Below are 22,359 nucleotides of genomic sequence, written 5' to 3' on the forward strand. Positions count from 1 at the left end.
AAAGTGACTGGGAGCTGGCACTTGGGAACTGGCCAGGCATTGCTTGGTGAGGGGTAAGCAATTGCATTGTGCATCATGGTTTTGTATTCTTATTCTTTCATCATTATCTTCTTCTGTTTCTGTCCTGTTAAACTGTTTTTATCTCAACCCCCAAGTTTTCACTTTCACTCTTCTGATTCTCCCCTGTCCCACTCTGGGGGAAAATGAGTGACTGGCTGTGTGGTGCTTTATTTCCCAGCTGGGAAAAACCAGACCAGCATTCCAGACAAATGTCATACTACATTGTGTTCCCAAAAGTCTACCAAACAAGTCTATGTCTGCTAATCAAGTTGTCTACCTGACTTACAGATACCATCTTCTCACAGGAACTTCAGTTTTCTTTAGACCTTTTTGCTCTTCAGCAGAACATCGAATATTTTTAAGAAAAACCAACAAGCACTTACGTTCCTCAATTTATCTCAAGGTCGTGTGCCGGAGGAAACCTCTAAATTTGAACTGTTGACGAGTATGAAGGTTGTATTCCTGTCTGTGGTCTTGCCTTGACACTGAAACTGCCACCTGTCAAAACTCAAAACTCCTTGTTTTCTCCCCTTCATGGCTTCTATCCACCCCAGTCCGTCTTCTTTCCTCTCAAGACAGTATTCATAACTTGCAGACCACCAAATAAGTATTTTATCCAGGTTGCTGAACTGTCCTTTTAATTTTAACCCCTCTACACTAACCCATATGCCCCAAAACTAAATTCCAGATTGGGTTTGGCCCAAGCTGAGGTCAGACATGACCAGCTAAGAGTGGTACCATGAATTACCCTCATTAAAGCAATTTAAGTGTATACAGTTGTAGCTCATTTTACATGTCAGATAAGGTTGAAATTTTAATCGCCAATGAAAAATGTTTTCATTTCCAACTCTACTGCATGCCAAACGGCTGTGCTGCTCTGAAATCTGCACAAAATTGTTATGACTTCCCGATATGAGTTTTGAGGTTTTTGTGGTGTTTTGTTTTGGTTTTGTTTTTTTTTCCTAAAAGAAAAAAAAAAAATCCTATTTGCTATTCCTAGCCTGTCCTTTTTAAGAAAAACCAAGTGTGGTGGTGACACAGCAGGAAAGGGGGAGTGTGTGACATCAGGCCACCGGTCCGTCTTCTCCCCATGTATATTTTTTTAAGGACTTAACCTTTTTTTGATACGGAAAAAGTCATGGAAGTCACGTACACAATAAATAAAAATTGGGGCTTCAAAATCTGTTATTTCTCCAGGCACCAAAATTAATATGCCAAAAGGAACAACTAAGAGCTGAGTAACCAGGGACTCAACCTTTCCTTTAAGAAAACTGTTTTTAGCTGAAGATTCCTATCCTTGCCCTTCAAATAAATATTGAGAAAGCTGCAAAGTTCACCTCTACCATACACAAATCTTTCCCCAGACAAGATCAGATTTAATATTCTTAGTATTTCAAAAACTTGCCTTTTCCTTACCTAAACGCCTTTATGTGTCTTGGGGGAACAAAGAGCCACTGCTTGCTACCTTAAAAAACATTAAAAAAAAAAATTAGTGAGGTCAGTTCCACTGTGTCACATTGCTTTGGTAACACCACCCTACAATCTGCAGCCCTTAGTTACCTGTTGCTACATTTAGAAACCAGCACTACAGTTAACTTAGATGCTGCTGTGCTGGCAAAAGATGTTTAAATCACTACTGTGCCAGCACAGAAATAAATACTGTCAGAGGTGTTCCGGCACTAAACCACTATCAGTTCAGTCAGTTTAAAAAAACCACCCTTCTAACCAGTATTAAAAGCAACACAAATCCATGGGCAGACTGGGCCTTAGGTTCAGAAATAAGCTGTGTGTATGGTTGCAATCATGACGATGATGCTAAACTTGCTTATAACCTCAAGGTGTTTGAGGAGAGAAGGGGAGGCTGGTTCTTAGGCCTATATTCATCTTACTGTTGCCACTGCTGCCTGAATCAATGGAAACTTATGGAAGGGAAATAATGTACAAGAAAGAATTAATAAAGAAGATCTACATTTGCTCTACATTTCAACAATATGCAAGGTAAGCATGGTGTGCTCAGAAGCACTGAAGGTCTCTGATATTGGACTTGCCAATCTCAAAGGTACTAAGTGAGGCAGTGGACATTTGGGAGAGTTTTTTTGGTAGCCTAACAAAATCACCAAAACCAACACTGACATTTAACACAGAATGATGAGCTTTCTCAACAGTCATATCTAGTAAGATTCCACTGCAAAGTGATTTCTATCTAGTGTTCCTTCTGAACTGCTAGCATATTCAGATCACATCATGCCAAACATGCCAAGAATCACAGAATGATTTGGGCTGGAAGGGACCTTAAAGATCATCTGGTTCCAACCTTCCTCCTATGGGCAGGGTCACCAATAACTTGACTCTATGAAGGGTATCAAACTCAAAGCCTTATATGCACAGAAGTTGTGTGCATATTTAGAATAATCCTTAGTACAGTATTTCAAAAGTTTACCAAATGAGTTTACCTACAGAAAGATTCCAACACTTATGGCCATTTGGTTGTTGATTCCTCTGCTGAACTGCTGGACCAGAAGGTATCACACAGGCGTGTCTGCAAGGAAAGAATATTTTGCCATCCATTCTAACAGCCACTGCTGGCCATGACAGTAAAATCCTATCCTGTCCTGTTAGTCGGATCTCGTTACTTACATGTCATAACTTGTTTCTAGTTTACATTTTGCTTGCTTCCATGCAGGTATACCTTCAAATAAATTTCTCTGTGATCACGTTAGAAAGATTTTTATAAAGTAAACAACGAGCACTACTAAACGAAACTACAAAGTAAGCCAGAAAAAGGTTTGATTTTATTAGGAATGGTACATTTAAACACACGTAAGACTTTGGGATTAATTTACATATTTTTCCAAAAACATTTCCCTTCTTTAACGATACAGAAGTTAAAAAAAAAAGTATCTAATTCCAAATTTTAAGAACGAACAGTATTTGCAGTGGAAATTTCTAATAATCAAAACAACTGTGCATTCAGGAGATTTTGACTACACTTTTCCTGGGGTATTTTTTGCTGCTCTCGTTACTAAAATAACCTTCCTTTCCATGAAGACTATTGCTAGTCATACACATGTTATTCAGTATCACACTTCTGGGTATGAAAGCTATGTCACTCTTATAACATCAAAAACATGGACATGCATATTGACATTTCTGTGCAGTTTTATGGAATCACCTGTCAAATAAGGCCTATACATACAATACCACATACTAGTGAATTACTGTAAAATTATTATAATGGATTCTCAATAATCCTGACATTTGGATGGTATGTTTCATTTTAACAGAAAATTCCAGCTTTCATTACTGCTTAACATTGTATTGATTCACTATCCAAATGAGCAATATTCAACTAAACAATGTGTATTTCTTAAAGTCTGTTGCAAATTAAGCATATTGTCAAGGTCATGTAAAGCTGGAACTTAAAACAGCCTGTTAAGCCAAGCAACAGGGAAAAAAGGGAACTCTAAACTAATTTCATCTGGTCCATTCATTCTCGCACAGAAAAGTAGCCACAGAACCTTAAAGGATTAAAATCTATACTTCCTGTTCTCGGACTTAATACCAAGGACAAAAGCTAACATAGTATTTTGGAAGTCAAAGGCCTTGGAGGTGGAGGGGAAAGTGGGGGTAAGATAGGGAGAAAGCAGCGTATTGTCTCATCCCATTACCTCAGCATTATGTGTACATAATATATCTATGATAGAAATGTTTACTAATAGCAGGGAAAAAAATAAAAAAGACTTCCCACTCCAGACTTCACTGAAAGAAGAAAGCTGACAGCCAGCCCCTCCTCACAGAGATGGCCTATTTGATGACAGGCACTTTGGCAATGTAAGAGGAGGTCACCCTTTCATCATGTTAACTCTTCCCCTCCCAGTTCTCATATATAATTTGTCTCAAGTCTTCAAGAAACTTGAATCAAATTAAATGCATTAATACATCTCTTAGAGCAGGTTAACTACGGCTATGAGCAGAGCTCGACCTAGAACGAGATTTTCTTTTAGAAGAAGAGGGAGATGGGGAAGAAGCTATCAAGCTGGAGCGGTGGCTTTTGTGGGAGTAACTCTTTTTAGGAGTACGGCTGCGAGAACGAGACCGAGATCGAGAGCGAGATCGGGATCGAGAGCGAGACCTGGACCTGGACCTTGATCTTGACCTGGACCTGGACCGGCTGTCTGATCTGGAAGATCCTGTAGACCTGGATCTGCTGCGAGATCTTGAGTAACTCCTTGATCGAGATCTGCTTCTAGAGAAACAAAATTAAAAGCTATAGTCTCAACTCTTACTGAATTTAATCAATTAAATTTCTCAAGTACTTTTGTGTGCACAGCACATCAATCTGAACATCTGAATGCCTATTCACAGCATTCAGTTATTGCAGAGTGCTGCTAGCTTTCTGTTATGCTCAATCACAACAATATCTTCTTAGGTCAAGGCTATCAGGAACTGCTGGCCTTAACATTCTCTGCTAGTTTGCCAAAATATGAACTGCCTAATAAAAGATGCCTCCCCCCAGCTCCTGCCAGGATGAGACAAACCAATTTTTAGGCATTTATCAAGAAAAACACAGAAATGAAACTTCATACCTGTGGTATTTATCCTCTCTACAAATGCCGATGCAAATTAGTAAGTTTCTTTCAAGACGCTAAAAAAGTCTCTAAAGGTGTGGAACACCGGCACACTTTAAGGTCTAAAAGTTTAACACCTTAATTAATTATGCATCCCTTTTTTCATGGAAAGAAATGGATTTATTTTTAACAGAGACAATGAAAAAGCTGCAGCCAACGTGGTTTTTTAATGACTAAGTGGCAGAACTGCTTTAGGAATAATGCAAGCAAGCTAATTGTTTTTCTTTTAGTGTCACAAAAAAAGGTGGCCTTAAAAACTATTTATCAACATTTCACAGGACTGTGAAACAGCTTTCCATTAAATTAAAGGTTTTTAATACCAAAATGTATAGCTTTTTAAAAGTTCTTTCATAATTATATCACATTTTGTCTTACAAAGAAATCTTACTCTCATCCAAAAGTGTTCTATTTACCTTGTTTCAGCAAGTTACTTCTTATCTTAATCTGTTTACATTGCTAGAAAGTGGTTCTGTGCAGTGATATTTAGCTTGGGGACAAAAAATTAGATAATAAAACTTTGGCATCAATACTACCTAAATCCGGGCCCTCAGCGGAATTTTATCAGGTCAGGTGACATACCTATGCCTTCTGTGGTCTTCAGTCAGTTTAATTCTGCGTCCATTCAGCTCAGTGCCATCCAATTTCTCCAGTGCACTCTTCATGTCACTGTAAGATGCAAACTCCACAACCCTGTTTACCATCATGAAAAAAAGAAAACGTTTCAGAGAAATTGAAACAAGTCTGGCCCTTTTTCAATCTGTTGATTAATGGCTTGATGTTTTATCTTTTGAAAACTAACATTTAATTTGGTTAACAGGAAAATATTACACTGACAGTCCTAGCCATCTATACCTTTCACATCTATACCTTTAACATTATCAGAACTCACATCTGCAATGAGAGAACATGCAAGAAGCTACACAAACCTGCACCAGCTGAGGAAGTATCTTTCAGTCTCCACTAAACTGCATTCCAAAGCTGTCCAAGAAACAAAATAAACTTGCAGACTCTCCTGCCCTATTTAAGAATTTTTAACAGTGAATACAAAAAATCCAGTCTTTGTATCTTTGTAGTCTGCAGAATTAGGAATGGAGAGCAAGCAAGTAGGTGTTCCCCGTGGAGGTTGGTTATGTTCATTTCCCATGACTTTTGACTGTTGAACCAGTGCAAACCAGCCACAGACAGGAGGTATTTCAGCCTCACGAGTCAACTCATAAGTCATTATATAAAAGTAAGTTAAAGACAGCTTAATTTAACTGTTGAAAGGTATTCTCCTTTTCCTTCCTGCTGTCACACACAGTTTTCATGGTAGAGTATGGAGACTGAGTTCAGTACTGAACTCCTACTTTCTGACCATTTGTTTTTTTGTGTTGTTTTGGTTTTTTTTAACTGAAGAAATTTCAGCATCTAACCCACAACATAGATTTATATTTCATTTCTTTTCCATCACAAGAATAATTGTGCCCTTAACAATTTCAGTTATACAGATTTAGACACAAAGTGAATTTACCCTTCATTCCTGTTGTTTCTGTGAGCATCCACGTAGGTGACCTCCCCTGCCTTTCTCATGACATCTTTCAAGTCCTGCAGCAAAAGTTAACATTTTAGTCTTAAACATGACACAAATGAGTCAGCTAGCAGTAATACTGCCCTAAAACTTTCTCTGCTAAAACTGCTTAATGCTTTTCAATTTATATGTATAAAATATACATATAATTTTAAAAAAATTTTGAAACAGCCTATGTAATAGCAGCTGCATTTACAAAAGACTGCTCATTTCACAACTACAGTGAAAAAAATGCTGCTTTTAAGATAATCCCAAAACTAGGTGTTATGAAAACACAGTGCAATACTTAAAATACCATCACGTGCACTGAAATCAGAACAATAAGAGATGAGAAGCACCACAGTATAAATGCAGATTTTCATAACTAACACCCCAGTTAAATGACAATCCAATATACGTAGAGAAATTCATCCTACATGCTCACCTCCCCAACTTCACAGTAAAATGAAAAGCAAAACTGTGTAATTACTATATGATCAAAAATTTTACGAAGGGAATTTCTTAAGTTTCACTTGAATATCTGTCACACTACAGTGTCATGTCAATAGACATCCTCGTATTTAACTTAATAGAGGCTAAACACACAGAAACAGTAAAATTACTTGCTTAGCAATAAATAAAGCACAAACAAATAATGCAAAAGGTCACAAAAAAGCTAAACATCTGTAAAAGTTAAGGCAGCCCTTTTACCAAACAGTATCTGGTATTTTATAATCCCAGACTACTTACCGCAACACGCCACAAGTGGCAGGTGACATAAGAAGGTACCTTAAGCAAAGAGTTGCTTGTCCAATACCTAGCTGGCCAAGAGGAACTCTCTTACATGAGAAAGGCAGAGTGATGGCTCATAGCAATATGCTTCACGGAGGTACCAGAGGCCCTGAAAGCACTGGACATAGTCTCCAGTCTCCAGAAGTGGCTAAAGAACCCGAGGATGATCTGTGCTAGCCAATCGAGATCAAACCCAGGCAAACCAAGATCTAGATCGCCAAAAAACAGGAGTGTCATAGGAACCAAAAGGAAAATTCAGAACAGGCCAAACCCTAGAATTTCAGCCACTAGAAAACCCCCACATCTGTGGTTCTTTTTCCTCCACACAAGAAAAAGGAAGGTTAACCAAATCAAGGTTGTTAGAAGAGGTTCAAAATGCACTTGGTTAGAAATATGCTTAAGGAAGAAAAGACTACAAAACAAAAAGCCAAGAAAAACTTTAGAACATTTGCCACAGAATATTAGAAAGCTTAGTTTTGTCTAGTATTTTAATTAAAATTCAATAGTTTTGTTAAAAATTAGCATATACAAAGCAGTAATTTTCCTTGTTTCACAGGTCTTACTTAACACAAAGAAATAGCAATGACAAATGGGCCCTATAGCACCATTAAAAACAACACTTTCAATGTCTGTATGTTTACCTCAGTTTAGAGATTTTGGCTCTGCTCAAGTCAATGAGAGTTTAACCAGACCAGGACTGGTAAGTCAAAATGAAATTTAAATTGTTAATCTACATAATTAAAATACAAAATGTTAATCGACATAAATTATTTCCTAATTCAGTAACTGTAGGCTTTAAAGTTGAGGCTGCCAGTCTTGCCACACTGTATGCTGAATCCTAAGAATCACCAACATGGAGTATTTTTTGTAATAGCAATGACAACATGATTAAGATGCTGGCACCCTCAGAGCAGGGTAAGTTGCATGTGTTATAAAAGCTCAACACTGTTATTAAGAGGATTGTTTTCAAGTTATCTAGTTTTACTTAACCAGCAGAACAATCAAATTTTATCCTAAGTTTACTGTTCTGGTTCACCTTAAACAGCACGAGAAAACCCTGTTGTCCTTCACAGCAAAAACATATAAAGTGTAGGACAACCATAAACAGAACAAATGCCTATTAAAAAATACATCTTGATGTAACACAGACCTACTTTTCTCAACTGTTTCACAATTCACAGATACTGAATAACTAATGAGGGTGGTTGGAAAGCTCTGAACATGCAGAAATACATGTTCGTTAAAGCGGGAGAATTCTAAGAGTTTGTCTCCTACTCAGAGAAGAGATTATCTATTAACAATATAGTCAACAATTTGAGGAAACTGATCTGAATACAAATTTTTGAGGCTTTTTTGTTGTTGGTGGGGTTTTTTTTTAAATATCCCAATATAATAACTTCTAAAGGAGACAGATGTTCTCAAAGCATGGGGATCTGGACACACCAAAGATTAAATTATGTGTGTAAGTTTTAAAGCAAAGCACTATACCGACTGTGCTTCCTAGCAGCTCAAGGATTAGAAGGGAAGAATAATGCCACTACTGTTAATGCATTAGCTATTTTAATCTGTTGTGTAAGTAGCATAGTTAGAAGTTAAAACACTATAGTCAGTATCAAAGTAGTACAGCTTCAAAACTGAATGCAGCTTACATGTGGTTGTTAGCTTTGAATGATGTCTATTTAGGCAGGTATCAAGAAGTCAAGTTTCTTATGCTAACTTATCATATATTTACGTCATTAAAACATTTAATCAGAATACTGAAGATTCACCAGTATGAAATCTGAATTGGGTAGGCTTCAGATTAAAATGTAACTACACATAAAGCCATTATAAATATTCACAAGTAAAAGAAAGTTAAAGAAACGCTGATTTTTTTTTTCAACTTACAAATTTAACACTGAACATGATTAATTCTCCTTAATACTCCACTATAACTTACTTCTCTGGTCCCTACTGTCGTTTCCAAGTGACAATCTCTTCATAAATGTAACTGCGTAGCATACCCGAAAGATATTTAGATAAATCCACTTGGTCATCACATCGTTGGTTTTTTTTAGCTATTCAATAATTAACACAACTGTACAATTATGAACCCTTGGAACCTGTGATGCAGAAACTAAACAAAATTAGTTCAACCAGTTATCTGCATGGACTGCACCCAAACTTTTATGAAACACATCAGCAGAGCTCCAGGCAAGCCGAGCAGCCTCCTTCTGGGGAAGTAGCTTCAAGACCGAGGCTCTGTACATTCAACATGTTCTGCTGCATCTTTCAGTACATTAATTAAAGTCTCTTCATATTCCTTGAATATAGGTTAATGAATAAAGCTTAATGAGCAAGACTAAACTCCACTATTCACTCACCTTTCATAAATAACATCTGTTGCTACACTCTTAAAAGGTGAACTTCCTTCAGACTGTATACTACACAGAACACAACTAAAGGAATTTATTATAGGGCTATTCTCTTAAAAGCCAGCCAGATATTAGCAAAACATTAGCAAAGGGTGAAAAAAACCAAAAACAAAAGGTGGTAAAAAAGCTTCACATGACAAGTACTGAAAGTTTGGTTTGTTTTTTTTTTAAATATCTAGTAAGCGTACTTGATACAGTAGCTCTCTTAAAATTCCCTCCATTATAACGATGCATTACCAGACTTCTGGTCACAAAAGTATTTTCAGAATGTACAAAATGACCATAAATTTCACTCAAAACAAAGGCATGCACTTCCAGGTGTAACAATACAAAAGGATGATATGACATTTGAATTAATGTTATGCTTCAGTATTTTAGAAACAATCTAAAGTCTTCAAAAGTTTTATTAGTTGGTAAACACAAAAGTAAGACAGAATCAGTTCCCAACTACAAAATCTAGTTATAGAGCTATTTGCACAGCTATGAAACAAAAGACTTCTGCAACTGTTGGAATGCTAATTTTTAGCAATCATTAAAGCTTTTTGTTCACATTAAATATTTATGATGGCTTTATTAAGAAATTAGGCTGAAAGTAGTCTACTTACAGGGTAGTAAAGTAAGATGTGAAAAAAAGAAGATAAGATGCTAACTCACCTGCCAGCTGATGCGGGAGGAAAGGTTTTCAACAATGATCCTGTGTTCAGTACGAACAGGAGGTCCATACCGGCTGGAAGAATTCAAAGGCAGAAAAACAAAAAGAAAAAATTCACCAGTGTAAGGAATTTTCAGCTTAAGAAATCTGACATTACAGTTCCTGAAAAAAGCTGATGTTTTCAATTTAACAAAAAATTAAAGACCCTCTCAAAAATGAAAATGTGGCTTGAAAATATTCATACAGGAGAGCAGAACATCTGGAAAGAATGTACATCTGAAAAGAATACCCTTGCAAGTCTTTTCTGCTCCCAATCCTAGTCATTCTGAATAAAAGGGGAATTGAGAATTATGGAAAAAGGCATGCCAGTCTTTTGGTAAGTAATGCAGGATTCTAACAATGACTCTACTTTGTATTACTAGAAAAAAGGTTCAAGAATCAAGAGCACTAACTGTAGAGAAAATAATTCTCATCTTCTCCTCCGACAGAAACACAATCCTAAATTGTGCATATTGATTTGTACACTGAAGCACAGGCAGTTCCATTTCAGTGCATACCTCAAAGTGTCCCCTTTTTTTTCAGAACATCCATATCTTCCAGGTATTTAAACAGAGGTCCCAGAGTCACAAAACTGGCAGGCTGTCTCATTTTTCCATTACAGCAAACCGCAGTCTCGTCCTGTCTGGCACTAGCAGTCTGACATCATGAACATAACTACAGCGTCAGATGCCCACAACCTTCAATCACACTTCCTACTTTACAAGCCCACTTTCAGCCTGGACCTCAGACCAATTATACTGCATCAAGGTTACTGCCACTAAGAAAAAAAAAATCTAATTAGCATACGTTCATATGCAAATTAGATGTTCCAGACACTGGTTTGTAACTGGCATTAATTCTGACTTTAAAAAAATGGTTTCTATCCACTGTATCTTTGTCTTTCTTTCAAACTCTATTCTGCATAGGCCACAGCTATAAATGTTTCTACAGAGCAAACTTTTTCATACATATTTACTTCACAAAGGTAGATAAAAGTACAAAGATGTAATGAGTAATTGTGTGGTGGAATATATTCAAATCTGCAGAACTTTCACTGCAAGTTGGTGTAAGGTTCCCCACTGGCTCAAATAATTGAAAATTAACAACTCCATGAATAGTGCATGTCCACTAGAGGTATTCTAGAGAAGAGCTATGTCCTGTTTTTTAGATTCCATCCTCAGACAGCAACTCTCCTTTAGTAAGGCACCCGCTTGGTCAGCAAACTTAGTCAATTGGTATTTAAACACTTCTGCACGTGTTAGTATCTTATGCCCTAGCACTGCTCCTTTTCTAGTTGTGCTGAACTAAGCATTTTGATAACCAGACAACTGGAAATGTGAAAGCTTGGTTAGACAATAAGTACCTTGAACTGTTACTGTACAATAATTCTACTCAGCACATAAGCTCAGTTTGATGACAAAAGCTTTAAGAGAGAAGTCTGGCATTTTTCTTGACTTAGTGTTATAAACAGCCAATACAACTACAGCAATACTCTTTCACATCATTTGTACGATGGTAGGAAGCAAGACCAATGTAGTGCCTACAATACTGCAAAGGAGCCTTTCATGACAGGTTTGTGAACCTCTGCGAGATAGTTAAACAGCTCCTCAGAGAAGGCAAATAATAGTAATGGACCTACAAGGTTTGAGAATGTATTCATGAAGCTATACAAGAACAGTGCTGGATCCCTAAATCACAAGAAGAAAACAGTTTTTCACTCCAGTTCTTCAGTTACTGTGTTGGGAGGAAACTGAGTCCAGATCACCTACCTAGATCCACTCTGCGACTGGTAGTAACTGAACCGTTGCGAGAATCTCCCCCTTCCTCTTCGGGCTCGAGCATGCTCAATTGTGACCCTTATGACAGGAACAAAATGAAACAGCACATGAAAAAATAAACCAACTAACTTCAACTATTTGACACTGACTTAAAATCTTCCACAATTGGAAGCACATGTGCACAAACAGGAATTATCTTGCCCTTGCAAGGAATGATTTATAACAGAATCACTGGCATTTCTTAAAGAGCCAGACCAGTGGGTTTCTCTTTTCTCATTCATATCCCTCAGACTTTTCATGAAAATAGTCACAGGTCTGTAATTTAGACTGATACATCTGAATGTGCTTAACCAGAGCCCAAGAGTAACCACAGAGACAAAAGAGTACCAAAATAAGTAACAAAAACCTAATGACCTAAATACAGCTTCCACAATCATAATAAAAATTACTGTAACATAAAATGACCATAGTCCTCATTGCTGCAAACTGAAGGGCAACACTCCAAATGATGACACGTTTATCAGTTTATTTTCTGGTCAACAGACAGATAAATAACAAGTAAGTTCAACTCCCCCTTACTAATATTTCTAATAACAAGACCTTGAGTTAGCTTTGAAAGGGAACTAAGTACAAGTAGATAAAACAGTCAGCCCTGCTCCAAACCACTGCTCCAGTCCTAAACTAATCTCTGTCTTACAGAAGACTATAGCCTCAATCACCATGAATGTCTTTAAAGTTATGCAAGGCGTATCCCATCACAGAGCCAAAAGAAATGGGCATCAGAGCACAAGATAATATACTGCATTTGGATGCAAAGCTCTTTTTCTGTTCTTAAGGGAAATTATGATACCACACTTACCTTTCATCACACAGTTCTTTACCATTAAGTTCATAAATTGCGTCATCAGCATCCCTGTGGTCTTCAAATTCCTAGAAAGAAACCAGGAATAAAAAAATCTTTTCCCTCACGTTATATGCAAATACTAGTAAGTATGTGTCCTTTATAAATTTTAGATTTCTGCAGCAAGTATCACCCAGAACTCTGAACAAGAAAGTGAATTCATAGTACATTTATGACTGAAAAGCAAAAGTGTTCCTATTCACAACCCTTTCTTCTCCCTCCACCCCACAAACTCCTCTTGCCTCCCTCAGTTGTTTCAGTATAACTACTTGCAAAACCTCTATAAAATAAATTCATTAAATGACCTTGATTAAAATACTCTTGGGGAGAGGTGGAGAGAATTACTTCAAGGCATACAGTTTAAGACACAGCACTATATACAGGGAAATCCTACATAACAACATGAGCTGATCAACTGCAAACAAAAGCAGGAGATTGGTGCACTCCCAAAATCCTCTTAAGAGTTCTGGGGCCAATTCAGTTCTTACTGAATTGGCAAAGAAAGAGTGAACCAGAAAAAAAGCCCTTCTAATTTTTTTCTGAGTGGATTCAGCTCGCTAGCTGGGCTAAAAGGTGCCCTTGTAAGAAGAGTATGAAACGTAAGCCCCTCTTCAGCACTGGCCACCTGCAGGTCCAGATTAGCTATAACATGCATAATTCCATATAGTGTTCCAATGGAATCTCTCACTTTGCTTTTGGCAGAAATGCTGCTTTAGTCAGCCTGAGTAGCCTCTGCCCACTATCCAGCCCACTGGCTCTTGCCAAAGCTATTTGTACAGCTCTGCAGGAAACTAGGTCAAGAAACCTACCCAGATGAAAAACAGCACATTCTGTGCAGGAGGTGGGGTGAAAAAGACAGTGTTATTTTTCAAACAGATCAGCTCCCCAGGTAGGTTCATTATGTGGTTGAACAACTGCAGGAATGCCATGTGAGGCAAGGGACAAAGGAAAGAAATAAAGCAGAGAGAACGAGCAGCTGGGTAGGGACTGCTTGAAACGACAGTGTAGATGGAGAGAAAAAAAATAGTGGAACTGCAGCTTGTGAGCAATGAACGACAGAGAAGAAGCTTCTCAAGTTAAGAAAGCGTTTGCATAACCATAAACTGCTTTTCAGAAGCAGTACTGGCTTAGGCAATTTTCCCCATTCTGCACTCAAATCTGTTTCACTACCAAGTGAAACATGATATATCTTTGCCTGATGCTGCAAAGATTATCTTGAGAAAATTTAGGCCTAGCATTTAAGAGTATCAGTAGTCAGCACCTACACCTATTATTTCATCTAGTTTCTAACAAACTGTCTTCAAGTCTATCTAGCTTTATGATCTGAAGTTTGAAAACATTACGCCCTGAAATCTACAAAATTTAAGTAGATATAACAAGTTTCACAGATCAAGTAATGCTTTCAATTAAGCGCAATGAAACATGCTTTTAACACTACACCAACGTTCACTTGGTTTTGTGAGCAGCTCTATAAATACAGATCTTAAATAACCAAACGCAAAGATGAACGAGCAACACATGGCAAGGGAAGTGCCTCAAATGATGCCTTCAATGTGTTTATAGAGGGATGACAGGATCAAGCGCACCCTCACCAATTTTGTGCCTGACACCAAAGTAGGAGGAGAAATAGGTAAACATGAAGTGCTGCACCTGTGTTTAAGATAATCCTAAAGAGAAGAACAGGCTGAGGGCTGAGTGGCTGGAGTGTAGCTCTGCCGAAAAGGACACTGAAATCCTTATGGAGAGTCAGCTAAGCATGAGTCAGCAGGGTGGCCTTGCTACAATGAAAGCAAACCATGTCCTGGGCTGCATAAGTAGAAGCACAACCAGCAGACCAGGAGATCCAGTTATCCTACCCTACTTGGTATTTGTTAGGCCACACCTGGAACACTGTGTCCAATTTTGCTCCGTCCAGCTCATGAAAGACATGGAAAAATTGGAATAAGGGTAGCAGAGGGACACCAACGCCTTCCATCAGAAGACTGGAGAACAAAGAAAGGTTCAGAGAACTGTATTTGTTCAGCCTGAAGAAAGAGCATCTCCAAGAGGATCCAGTCAGAATCTTCCAAAACCTAAAACATAGTTACACTGACAACAGAAATGATTTCCTCATGTGGGTGCAGAGTGATGGGATAACCGGTATGGGAGGAGGAAAGTTTTATTCAGTTGTAAGGAAAAAAAATTTTATCCTGAGAACAATTAAATTTTTTATATAAATTTATGAGACAATTATTCAAGCTTATTAGTGAGCTCTGAAAGGAAAATGGTTCCGCCTGGGAACCCAGAGAAGAGAGGACTGACTAACTCATGAACAGAAGCTGAACAGAAGTTGTTCCTGAATGAGTCAACAGCCCTGCCCAAGAAGAGAAGAGGAACACTCAGGGAAAGGGGATTGAGAAATAGCGGCAATTGGAAAGAGCACTCTAAATAAACCTGGGCTCATGTTGAGATCAGCCATCTACCTCCAGACTTTAAGAGACAGATATTTACCTACTGGCAGCCAACAAGAAGTAGCTCATACTGCAGGGCAACCAGGAACCAGCATGTGTAGGCGTTAAGGAACAATACTCCTGTGAAGCTAAAGTGGGCAAAGCCTGTTTTTTTGTTCCTTTCCTGTAACTTCACTCAAGGGACTGATCTTGGCAGAAAGAATGGTATATAAACCTGCCGTAATGTGAGGGCAGTATCAACCTTTCCAGTTTGAACTCAGTGCTGCGGAATAGCTAATTCTCAGTTCTCAGGAGGTATAACGTAAGAGATAGGCTGATCCTGAGTCAATCTGGGAACCCATAAAACTGCAAAATTTGGACAACAGTTTAGGAGCACAGAGCTCTAGAAAGCAGTGCCAGGAAACTGAGATACAATGAACCATCTATTTAATTTAACAGGGTGACAGACACATGAGCCCTGTTAACATGTATTGATGGTGAATGTGACTAACTTCACTTGGAAGAATTAAAAGCTGTGCTGATTGAGTCCACCAGCAAGTACCTATTATACCTGTTGTCTTAGCCAACTACCCTGGTTTTATGTCAGGCCACTATTTAGAGATATGAGCAAGCGGACTTGTTATAAGACAGGTTGAAAGGAGTGAGAGAGGAACATATATATATGAAACATAAGTGTTCTATATAAACTTTTCTCCAGATCAGGACTCTTGCCAGATTTTGTACTGCCATAACAGGATATTTATACGGTCTTCAGAAATGAGGGATAAACTTTAAGTCTATGAAAGCCTTTGATCAAACAATGTATTTAATATAGCTAGAATATTACCAAGACTTTGAGCAAAACTTGGACTGTAATCCCAAAATCTGAAAAGCAGTCTGAAATGTATATTAATATTTTCCATTTTCCATTGCAACTATTATTCTCTTAATCATCTTCCCTTCCTTGACATTAGCCTAGCAAGGTTAGTACCTGCAAGAAAGAGAAAGGAAAATAAGGTTATTACTTACCACAAATCCAAATCCATTTTTTAGATGGATTTCTCGTATGCGACCATATCCTTTGAAGAATTTCTCCACATCCCGTTCACGAGCACGTGAGCTCAAGTGTCCAACAAAGACACGGCAGCCACTCATCTTAAGGTTGGTGCTAAGAAAGAAAACAGCACCCTTTATCAGATTAACAAACTTAAAATAGGGTGATTAAGACCACTTTTACATCTCAGAAATCTTGGTTAAATAGGATTTGATTTTACTGTCTTCCTTCCAGGTAAACATTAAAAACCCAATTCTCTATAGCAAGAGAAGTGATAAAATCCTGTCTTGCTGACTTCTGGCAGAACCTACACAGAACTCCCCATTTTGTCCTTTTTTAAGCATGTAACTTAAAGACTTCTTATATCTGAAATAATGTTTTTATTTGCTGTCAGACTAGTAAGATTTTTGTATCACAAAGCATAAAAAAACCCCTATTCTATAACCTCAAAGATTAATATGGGCTAGCAGCTGTTGAAAAAAAAAGAACAAAACTGTTATGCTAATCACTGAAATATAAACATAAAACTTCTGCTTTCACCTGGAAGAACTGCTGCAATGAAAGCTGTATTAACATACAAGAGATAAACAGTCATCATCAAATGATTTCCATTTACAGTAACCATAAATATCTTATTTTAGCAATCTGTCAGGTTCTGAAAAAACATTTTTTGAGATGAGATTTCAACAATGGCAAAAATTAAAAAAGGTTATTTTGGATATTCGTATTTTCAAAACTATCTACTGATCTAGCAAACATAATTTGAGACACTTTATGAAAACTCCATTGTTTACCCTGAGGTATCACTTTTTCAGTTTATGTGATTTAAAAATTTTTTAAGTTCTTGTAACTGGAAAATATTATCTGGCTCACTCAGTGAGCTTGCTGTCATACAATAAGCAAAGAATCCAAGCCCTACGAAATGGAAATATGATGTGATCTTGCCTTACAATACTGGGCTGTAAAGCAGGCAGAGTAAACAGACAACACATCATGTTAGCTGTGAAAATAATTCCAGTCAATTTGGACACCATATTTTGAATCAGTGTGATTTAACGAGCACCCATTAGGTTTCTTTTGATTAGTTTCTTTACTCAGACTTGCTGTGCCATCAAAGAAGTGCCAGAATTTTGGAAAACTGGGTACCGCCCTTTTTATGGAGTGAGGGGTTGAACTGTGACAGCAATTAGACTCGCCTCAGCCATCCCCGAACCACAACCTGAGGTGATGGCTATTTATTTAATCCCTTCAATGTGGAAAGTTTTGTGCTTCCTCCACAAGGCTGCCCTTTGTAGCCATCCTCTCCTTTGTGCTCACACGTGCATTTTAATGCCCACACAGAAATCCAGTTCAGTGGGCTGGTTCAGCTCCCTCGCGATGTACGGAGTACTCTGGTTTCCCTGGCGCACCCTTACCACGCACACACTGGGAAGGCCAGCAGCGAGTATTAAGGGAAAGGCAAGCCCTTGCAGAGAACGGACCGCCTTACGTAACTGTGTGCTTTAAAACACGGCAAGAATAGCCAGAGACTCTGGCAATAGCGCTCACTCGGGGAGCAACACAGATCTGAAAAATTAAAATGACTGCTTAGCTGCTGTTCAGTATTTTTAGTTGCAGGAAAACAAGGTGGGGAGAATAATCACAGAGGAAACGAACATGGGGCGGGTGGGTGGAACTGACCACCACTGAAACTGACACAGAGACGGCGAAAGAGGTGCGAACCACCGGCCTGCGCCTTATTTACTCAGCCATCTGGGAGCACAATGGGTGCGCGATCTGTACTGACACTTGCAAGGAGCGGAGCTTTACACGTCGTTCCTACCGCAATCCCACCGAGTTCGCTCGCTGGCGGCTCACAAGACAAGGAAAAGCCCTCGAGAAGCACGGCCCCGCAGCAAGCGGCCATCTGCTCCTCCCTCCTTTCGAGCGGCCGGGATGGGCCGGGGCTGCGCCAGGCCCGCCGCCCGCCCAAGGCCGCCGCGGCGCCGGCCCACGCAGAGCCGCCGGCCCTTACGGCTCTCCGAAGCTTTCCGCTCGCCTCCAAACCCGTCCGGCTCCCGGCCACCCCGCCGGGATCGCCCTTCCCCGCCGCAGGGCAGCGATGGGGCGCGGGGCCTGCCCGGCCGCGGCCCCGCCGAGCGCCCGGGCCTGCTGCGCCGCGCGGCGCCAGCGCGGCCTCCGCCCGCGGCTCCCCCGCCTCGGCCCGTCCTCTCCCCGCCGCGCAGCCCAGCCGCCAGAACCCCGCCGGCGGCTCCCCGCGCCCGCCCCGGCCGCCCCGCAGCGGCGGAGGGGCCGCCACGCACCGTCGCGGAGCGGCGAGTCCTGCGGGCCGTGCGAAGCCTCGGTGCGGCCGCGGCGACAATGGCTGCCGGCTGCTCCCACCGCCGCCACCACACCGCGCCTGCGCGCACCCGCCCCGCCCCGCCGCGCCGCGCGGCACCACGGGAGGTGTAGGCGCGGGGGGCCGTGGGGAGGGAGCCGGAGCTCATCCCGCTGCAGCGGCCGGGCCCGGGCACCGACCCCTCCTGCCAGCCCCGCTGCTCAGGGACCCGCCCCGCCTGCCCCCAGCGCTTCCGGGCTTCGGGCACCCCCCGCGTCTCGGGACGAGCTGCTCGTGCTGAACTGCCTCTGACTTTTGACTAAGACACGGCAAAAAAAGTTGGGTGTCAATTCTGCTTCGCGAGTGGGGGAGCGAAATCACATGTCCCGAAGAACTCATCTGAATTGTTACGCTTAGCCGCTCAGTTCTGCCAGTAAAAGGTTGCTGCGGCCAGCCCCTTACTACCACCTTCTCCTCCTCAGCGCACAGAATTGCACTGCTTTGGATAAAACCATAATACTGCTACAATGTCACTGACACGAGGGGGGAAACCCTGAGTGGGGAAAAGTGTCTAGTGAAGATCCAAGATTGTAGGGCAGAAGCAGTTTTTCTATGCATTAACAGCACACTACTTTTCTGGTTTATCAGTGTCAGATGTACCCACTTCATGGAATTCTTACGCTGTCATTAATGACATTTTACAGTATGATGATCAAGATAGAAATTGTTACCCGTTTCTTCAGTCTAGCATAGCTTATTAAGTCTTCACTGTCCAAATACTTATAATATAACGACAGTTTGGTTTGCCCATTTTTCCCTGTTGTCTGACAGCATCAAGTCTGGATTTCCTGCTTTAACTTGGAGTAAATATCTAAGTTACATTTACGATATTGTATGTTAAATTCAGGCATCATTGAAATTTACTGCCCTCTAATTATTCTTCAGTATGAAGATAACCTATACATTCAACATCCATGTAATAAGCAGAATCTTTTAGGTTGGAAGTGACCCCTTGCAATCATTTGGTCCAACGCCCCAAGCTTGCCAGAACCTTGTCCATTCAGTTTTTTAATATTTCCCCAGATAGAGGCCCCACAACCTCTCTGGACAACATGATCCAGTGTTTGACTCCCCCCCTTAGAGTAAAAAAAGTGTTTTCTGGTGTTCAGATGAAACATCATGAGTTTCAGTTGTCAGTGGATGCTAGTGAGAAGAGTGTGGCTCCCTCTTCTTCATTCCCTCCCATTAGGTATTGATACACTTTCAGCCTTCTCCAGGCTGAACAATCCCAGGTCTCTCAGCCTCTCCGTATATTAGAGATGCTCCAGTCCCACAGTCATCTTTGTGGCCCTGTGCTGGACTTGCTTCACGAAGTCCATGTCTCTTTTGTGGACACAACACTCCAGATGTGGCCTCACCAGTGCTGCATAGAGGGTCAAGATCAGCTCCCTTGACCCTCCACCAATGCTCTGATTAATCAGCCCAGGATGCTGTTGACTTTTATCAAAAGGCAGCTGATGTGAACTATTATTTAGTAAGAAAATGGAGGAATGTAACAGCTGAACACAGCTAACTGAGCTTAAAAAAGAAAACGTGGGTAGCTGTAGCTGGTGCAAGTATGTCTTACAACTTTGAATACAGTGTTCAGTTGTAAGGCTGGTTTTACTCCTTGATTTGATAACACTGTCCTGGACACTCAAAATGGAAACACTGTGACTTTCTGTGCAAATTTTATGTAGGTGGCAGAGCTGGACTATTACAAGAGCAGCAGAAGAGTCTCTGTGTGCCTGTGTGCTTGAACTGCCACACTAAGAAGCTCAGAAGCAGAAAAAAGCTCCTTAGGTGGCAGTCTTGGAATGGTATGGGAGTAATAGGGATTGGAGTTACCAGCAGTAGTGAAGATGTCATACTAGAAGCCCAATTAAAGCTTTTTCGTTTTTATCCTGCATCTCTGCAGCCTCTGGAGTTGTGCCAGTGGGAAAGAATGCAGCTGTGTGTCTGAAACGGAACTCTGGCCGTTCCAGCAGTGCCTGAGCTGGGCTGGAGTCCTGCTCTCCCTTTCTTGGTTGTGGACACTCTGCATGGGTGGTAAAAGGCATGAAATATATCACTAGGAGAATCTGTAGCATTGCCTCTAGTGTATGGGTAGTGTTTCTGGAAGCTGTCATGCAAAAAAACAACTTTAGTAATAAAGCTGTGTTTTAGTTCCCTCATTATTTTGGTTGCACTAAAAGATTGGTCTCTCAGAAACACATCTGAAAGCCCACGGGGAGCTATTAGTGTCCTGACTGCACACCTACAAATGTAAACAAATACTTGTCTGGAATCAGGATACTTAAAAACCACAATCTGTTTATTGCTGGGATAAATAAACTGCTTTCTCACTTCCCTGAAGAAGACGTTTTATTTTCTCTGTGACGGAAAGCAGGATGCTGTGGCTCAGTACCACAGATTTAGTACTATGGCCTACTCAAGTAAGAAGTAGCAGGAGAGAATTCTTCATTAAAGCGGTGGTGGTGATGTTTGAATATGCTTAATAATAAAGAAGGTATAAAATGCTTTTTTAACTCTGCAGTTTAAAGTAGTCCTTGGTTTCATCTTTCATCTGTACAATGAAAGCCACAGGGTCATACAAAAAGCCACAATAGCAATTAAAGAACTAGATGAATGGTCTGGGAAAAGGTTTTAAATAGTTGTAGGATGACTGCAGCACTTAGACTGCAATGTGACAGAGCTGGGCTCAGCTCCTTGCTAAGGACCACAGGCAAGTCACTTCTGGCTGGAGACAATAACCCTGTAGCACCTAACAGGTGCCAGCCATCCAGAAAGAATCCATTCAAGACCTAAACCTGTCTTGTACAGGACATCTGAGGACCAAAAATGCCTGCATGCTACTGAACGAATGAGAAGCCACTAGGAAGCACTGGGGAGATGTGTAGGTCTAAATATCCTGCCCTTGCTCAGTATAGATGCCTCTCTGCAGCTGGGAAATCAGAGCCTTGTTCCACTTGGGATCCACAGCACAGTCTTGTCTCAGAGTGCCAACATCTGTTTCTAGCAAGGACTAACTAGGACTTGTTCTTTTCTTTGGCTGCCAAGAGACATATTCAGACCAACAGCTACATTTTGTAAAATGGCCTATTGTTTAAAATACCCATTACTCTAGAAGCTTGGGTTTTCTGTCTTCCTCAGTTTGAAGATTCAGGCTCCCACCCGCCAGTGTCCTAACCACAGTGTGAGCCTGTGCTGGTAAAGGAGGGAGGCTCCTCTCATTCAAATTTTGCCACTATGGAGCGGAAAACTGAGGAAGAGCAAGTATAAGGAGAGACCTAGTAGTTGGGGTGCTGGGAGAAGCATCCTAGGGCCTGTTTCCCACCCTAAGGGTCTTTATCCTTTGACTGCTTAATAGGAAATACCTAAAGAATACCTCTGTCAGGGACAGAAAAGCAGCATTCTTTCTGCAAACTGATTGCTTAAACCATGAGGATATGGGTTCATGCTTTCTCTCCTATTGCTTGAGTGCTTATTTACTTCAGAGAGAGAGAGTGAGGCTGAGGAGATGCTCCCTGGCCCAGCCTATTAGGTTTCCTCCTGGTTAGGGTACAGGGCTGGGAGGTAGGGATCCTAAGGAGGAATGAAACATTGAACTTGTGTTCCTCTCCTCATGTGAAGGTATTTTAGGCAATTAGGCTTTTACAGACCAAATGGGTGGCAAACCCACCTCGAGACTTTGCAAAGGAATCCAC

At 40.5% G+C, this 22,359-nt stretch overlaps 1 protein-coding gene across 1 annotated transcript; it reads right to left on the bottom strand.

The window, feature by feature from the left end:
* Positions 1–2,830: 2,830 nt before the first annotated feature.
* Positions 2,831–18,683, bottom strand: LOC126650400 (serine/arginine-rich splicing factor 5-like). Its single transcript, XM_050335172.1, has 8 exons — positions 18,597–18,683; positions 16,269–16,407; positions 12,769–12,839; positions 11,901–11,987; positions 10,095–10,167; positions 6,199–6,272; positions 5,268–5,378; positions 2,831–4,306 (listed from the first exon to the last, which is right to left on the bottom strand). Exons 2-8 carry the CDS (start codon positions 16,392–16,394, stop codon positions 4,015–4,017), a joined length of 834 nt encoding a protein of 277 aa, XP_050191129.1. The 5' UTR covers positions 16,395–16,407; positions 18,597–18,683; the 3' UTR covers positions 2,831–4,014.
* Positions 18,684–22,359: the final 3,676 nt, after the last annotated feature.

Source organism: Myiozetetes cayanensis, unplaced genomic scaffold (assembly GCF_022539395.1).
Source record: "Myiozetetes cayanensis isolate MyiCay16 unplaced genomic scaffold, myiCay2020 scf6-25, whole genome shotgun sequence".
Classification (NCBI taxonomy): domain Eukaryota; kingdom Metazoa; phylum Chordata; class Aves; order Passeriformes; family Tyrannidae; genus Myiozetetes; species Myiozetetes cayanensis.

What these genes read in the sequence shown, in the direction of transcription:
- LOC126650400 (XM_050335172.1), bottom strand. Translation starts at nt 16,394, where the DNA reads ATGAGTGGCTGCCGTGTCTTTGTTGGACACTTGAGCTCACGTGCTCGT. An exon ending in CCTCCCGCATCAGCTGGCAG is followed by an intron (nt 6,273 to 10,094) that starts GTGAGTTAGCAT and finishes CTTTTGCTGCAG; the next exon opens with GACTTGAAAGATGTCATGAG. An exon ending in GAAGACCACAGAAGGCATAG is followed by an intron (nt 4,307 to 5,267) that starts GTATGTCACCTG and finishes TTGTTTCTCTAG; the next exon opens with AAGCAGATCTCGATCAAGGA.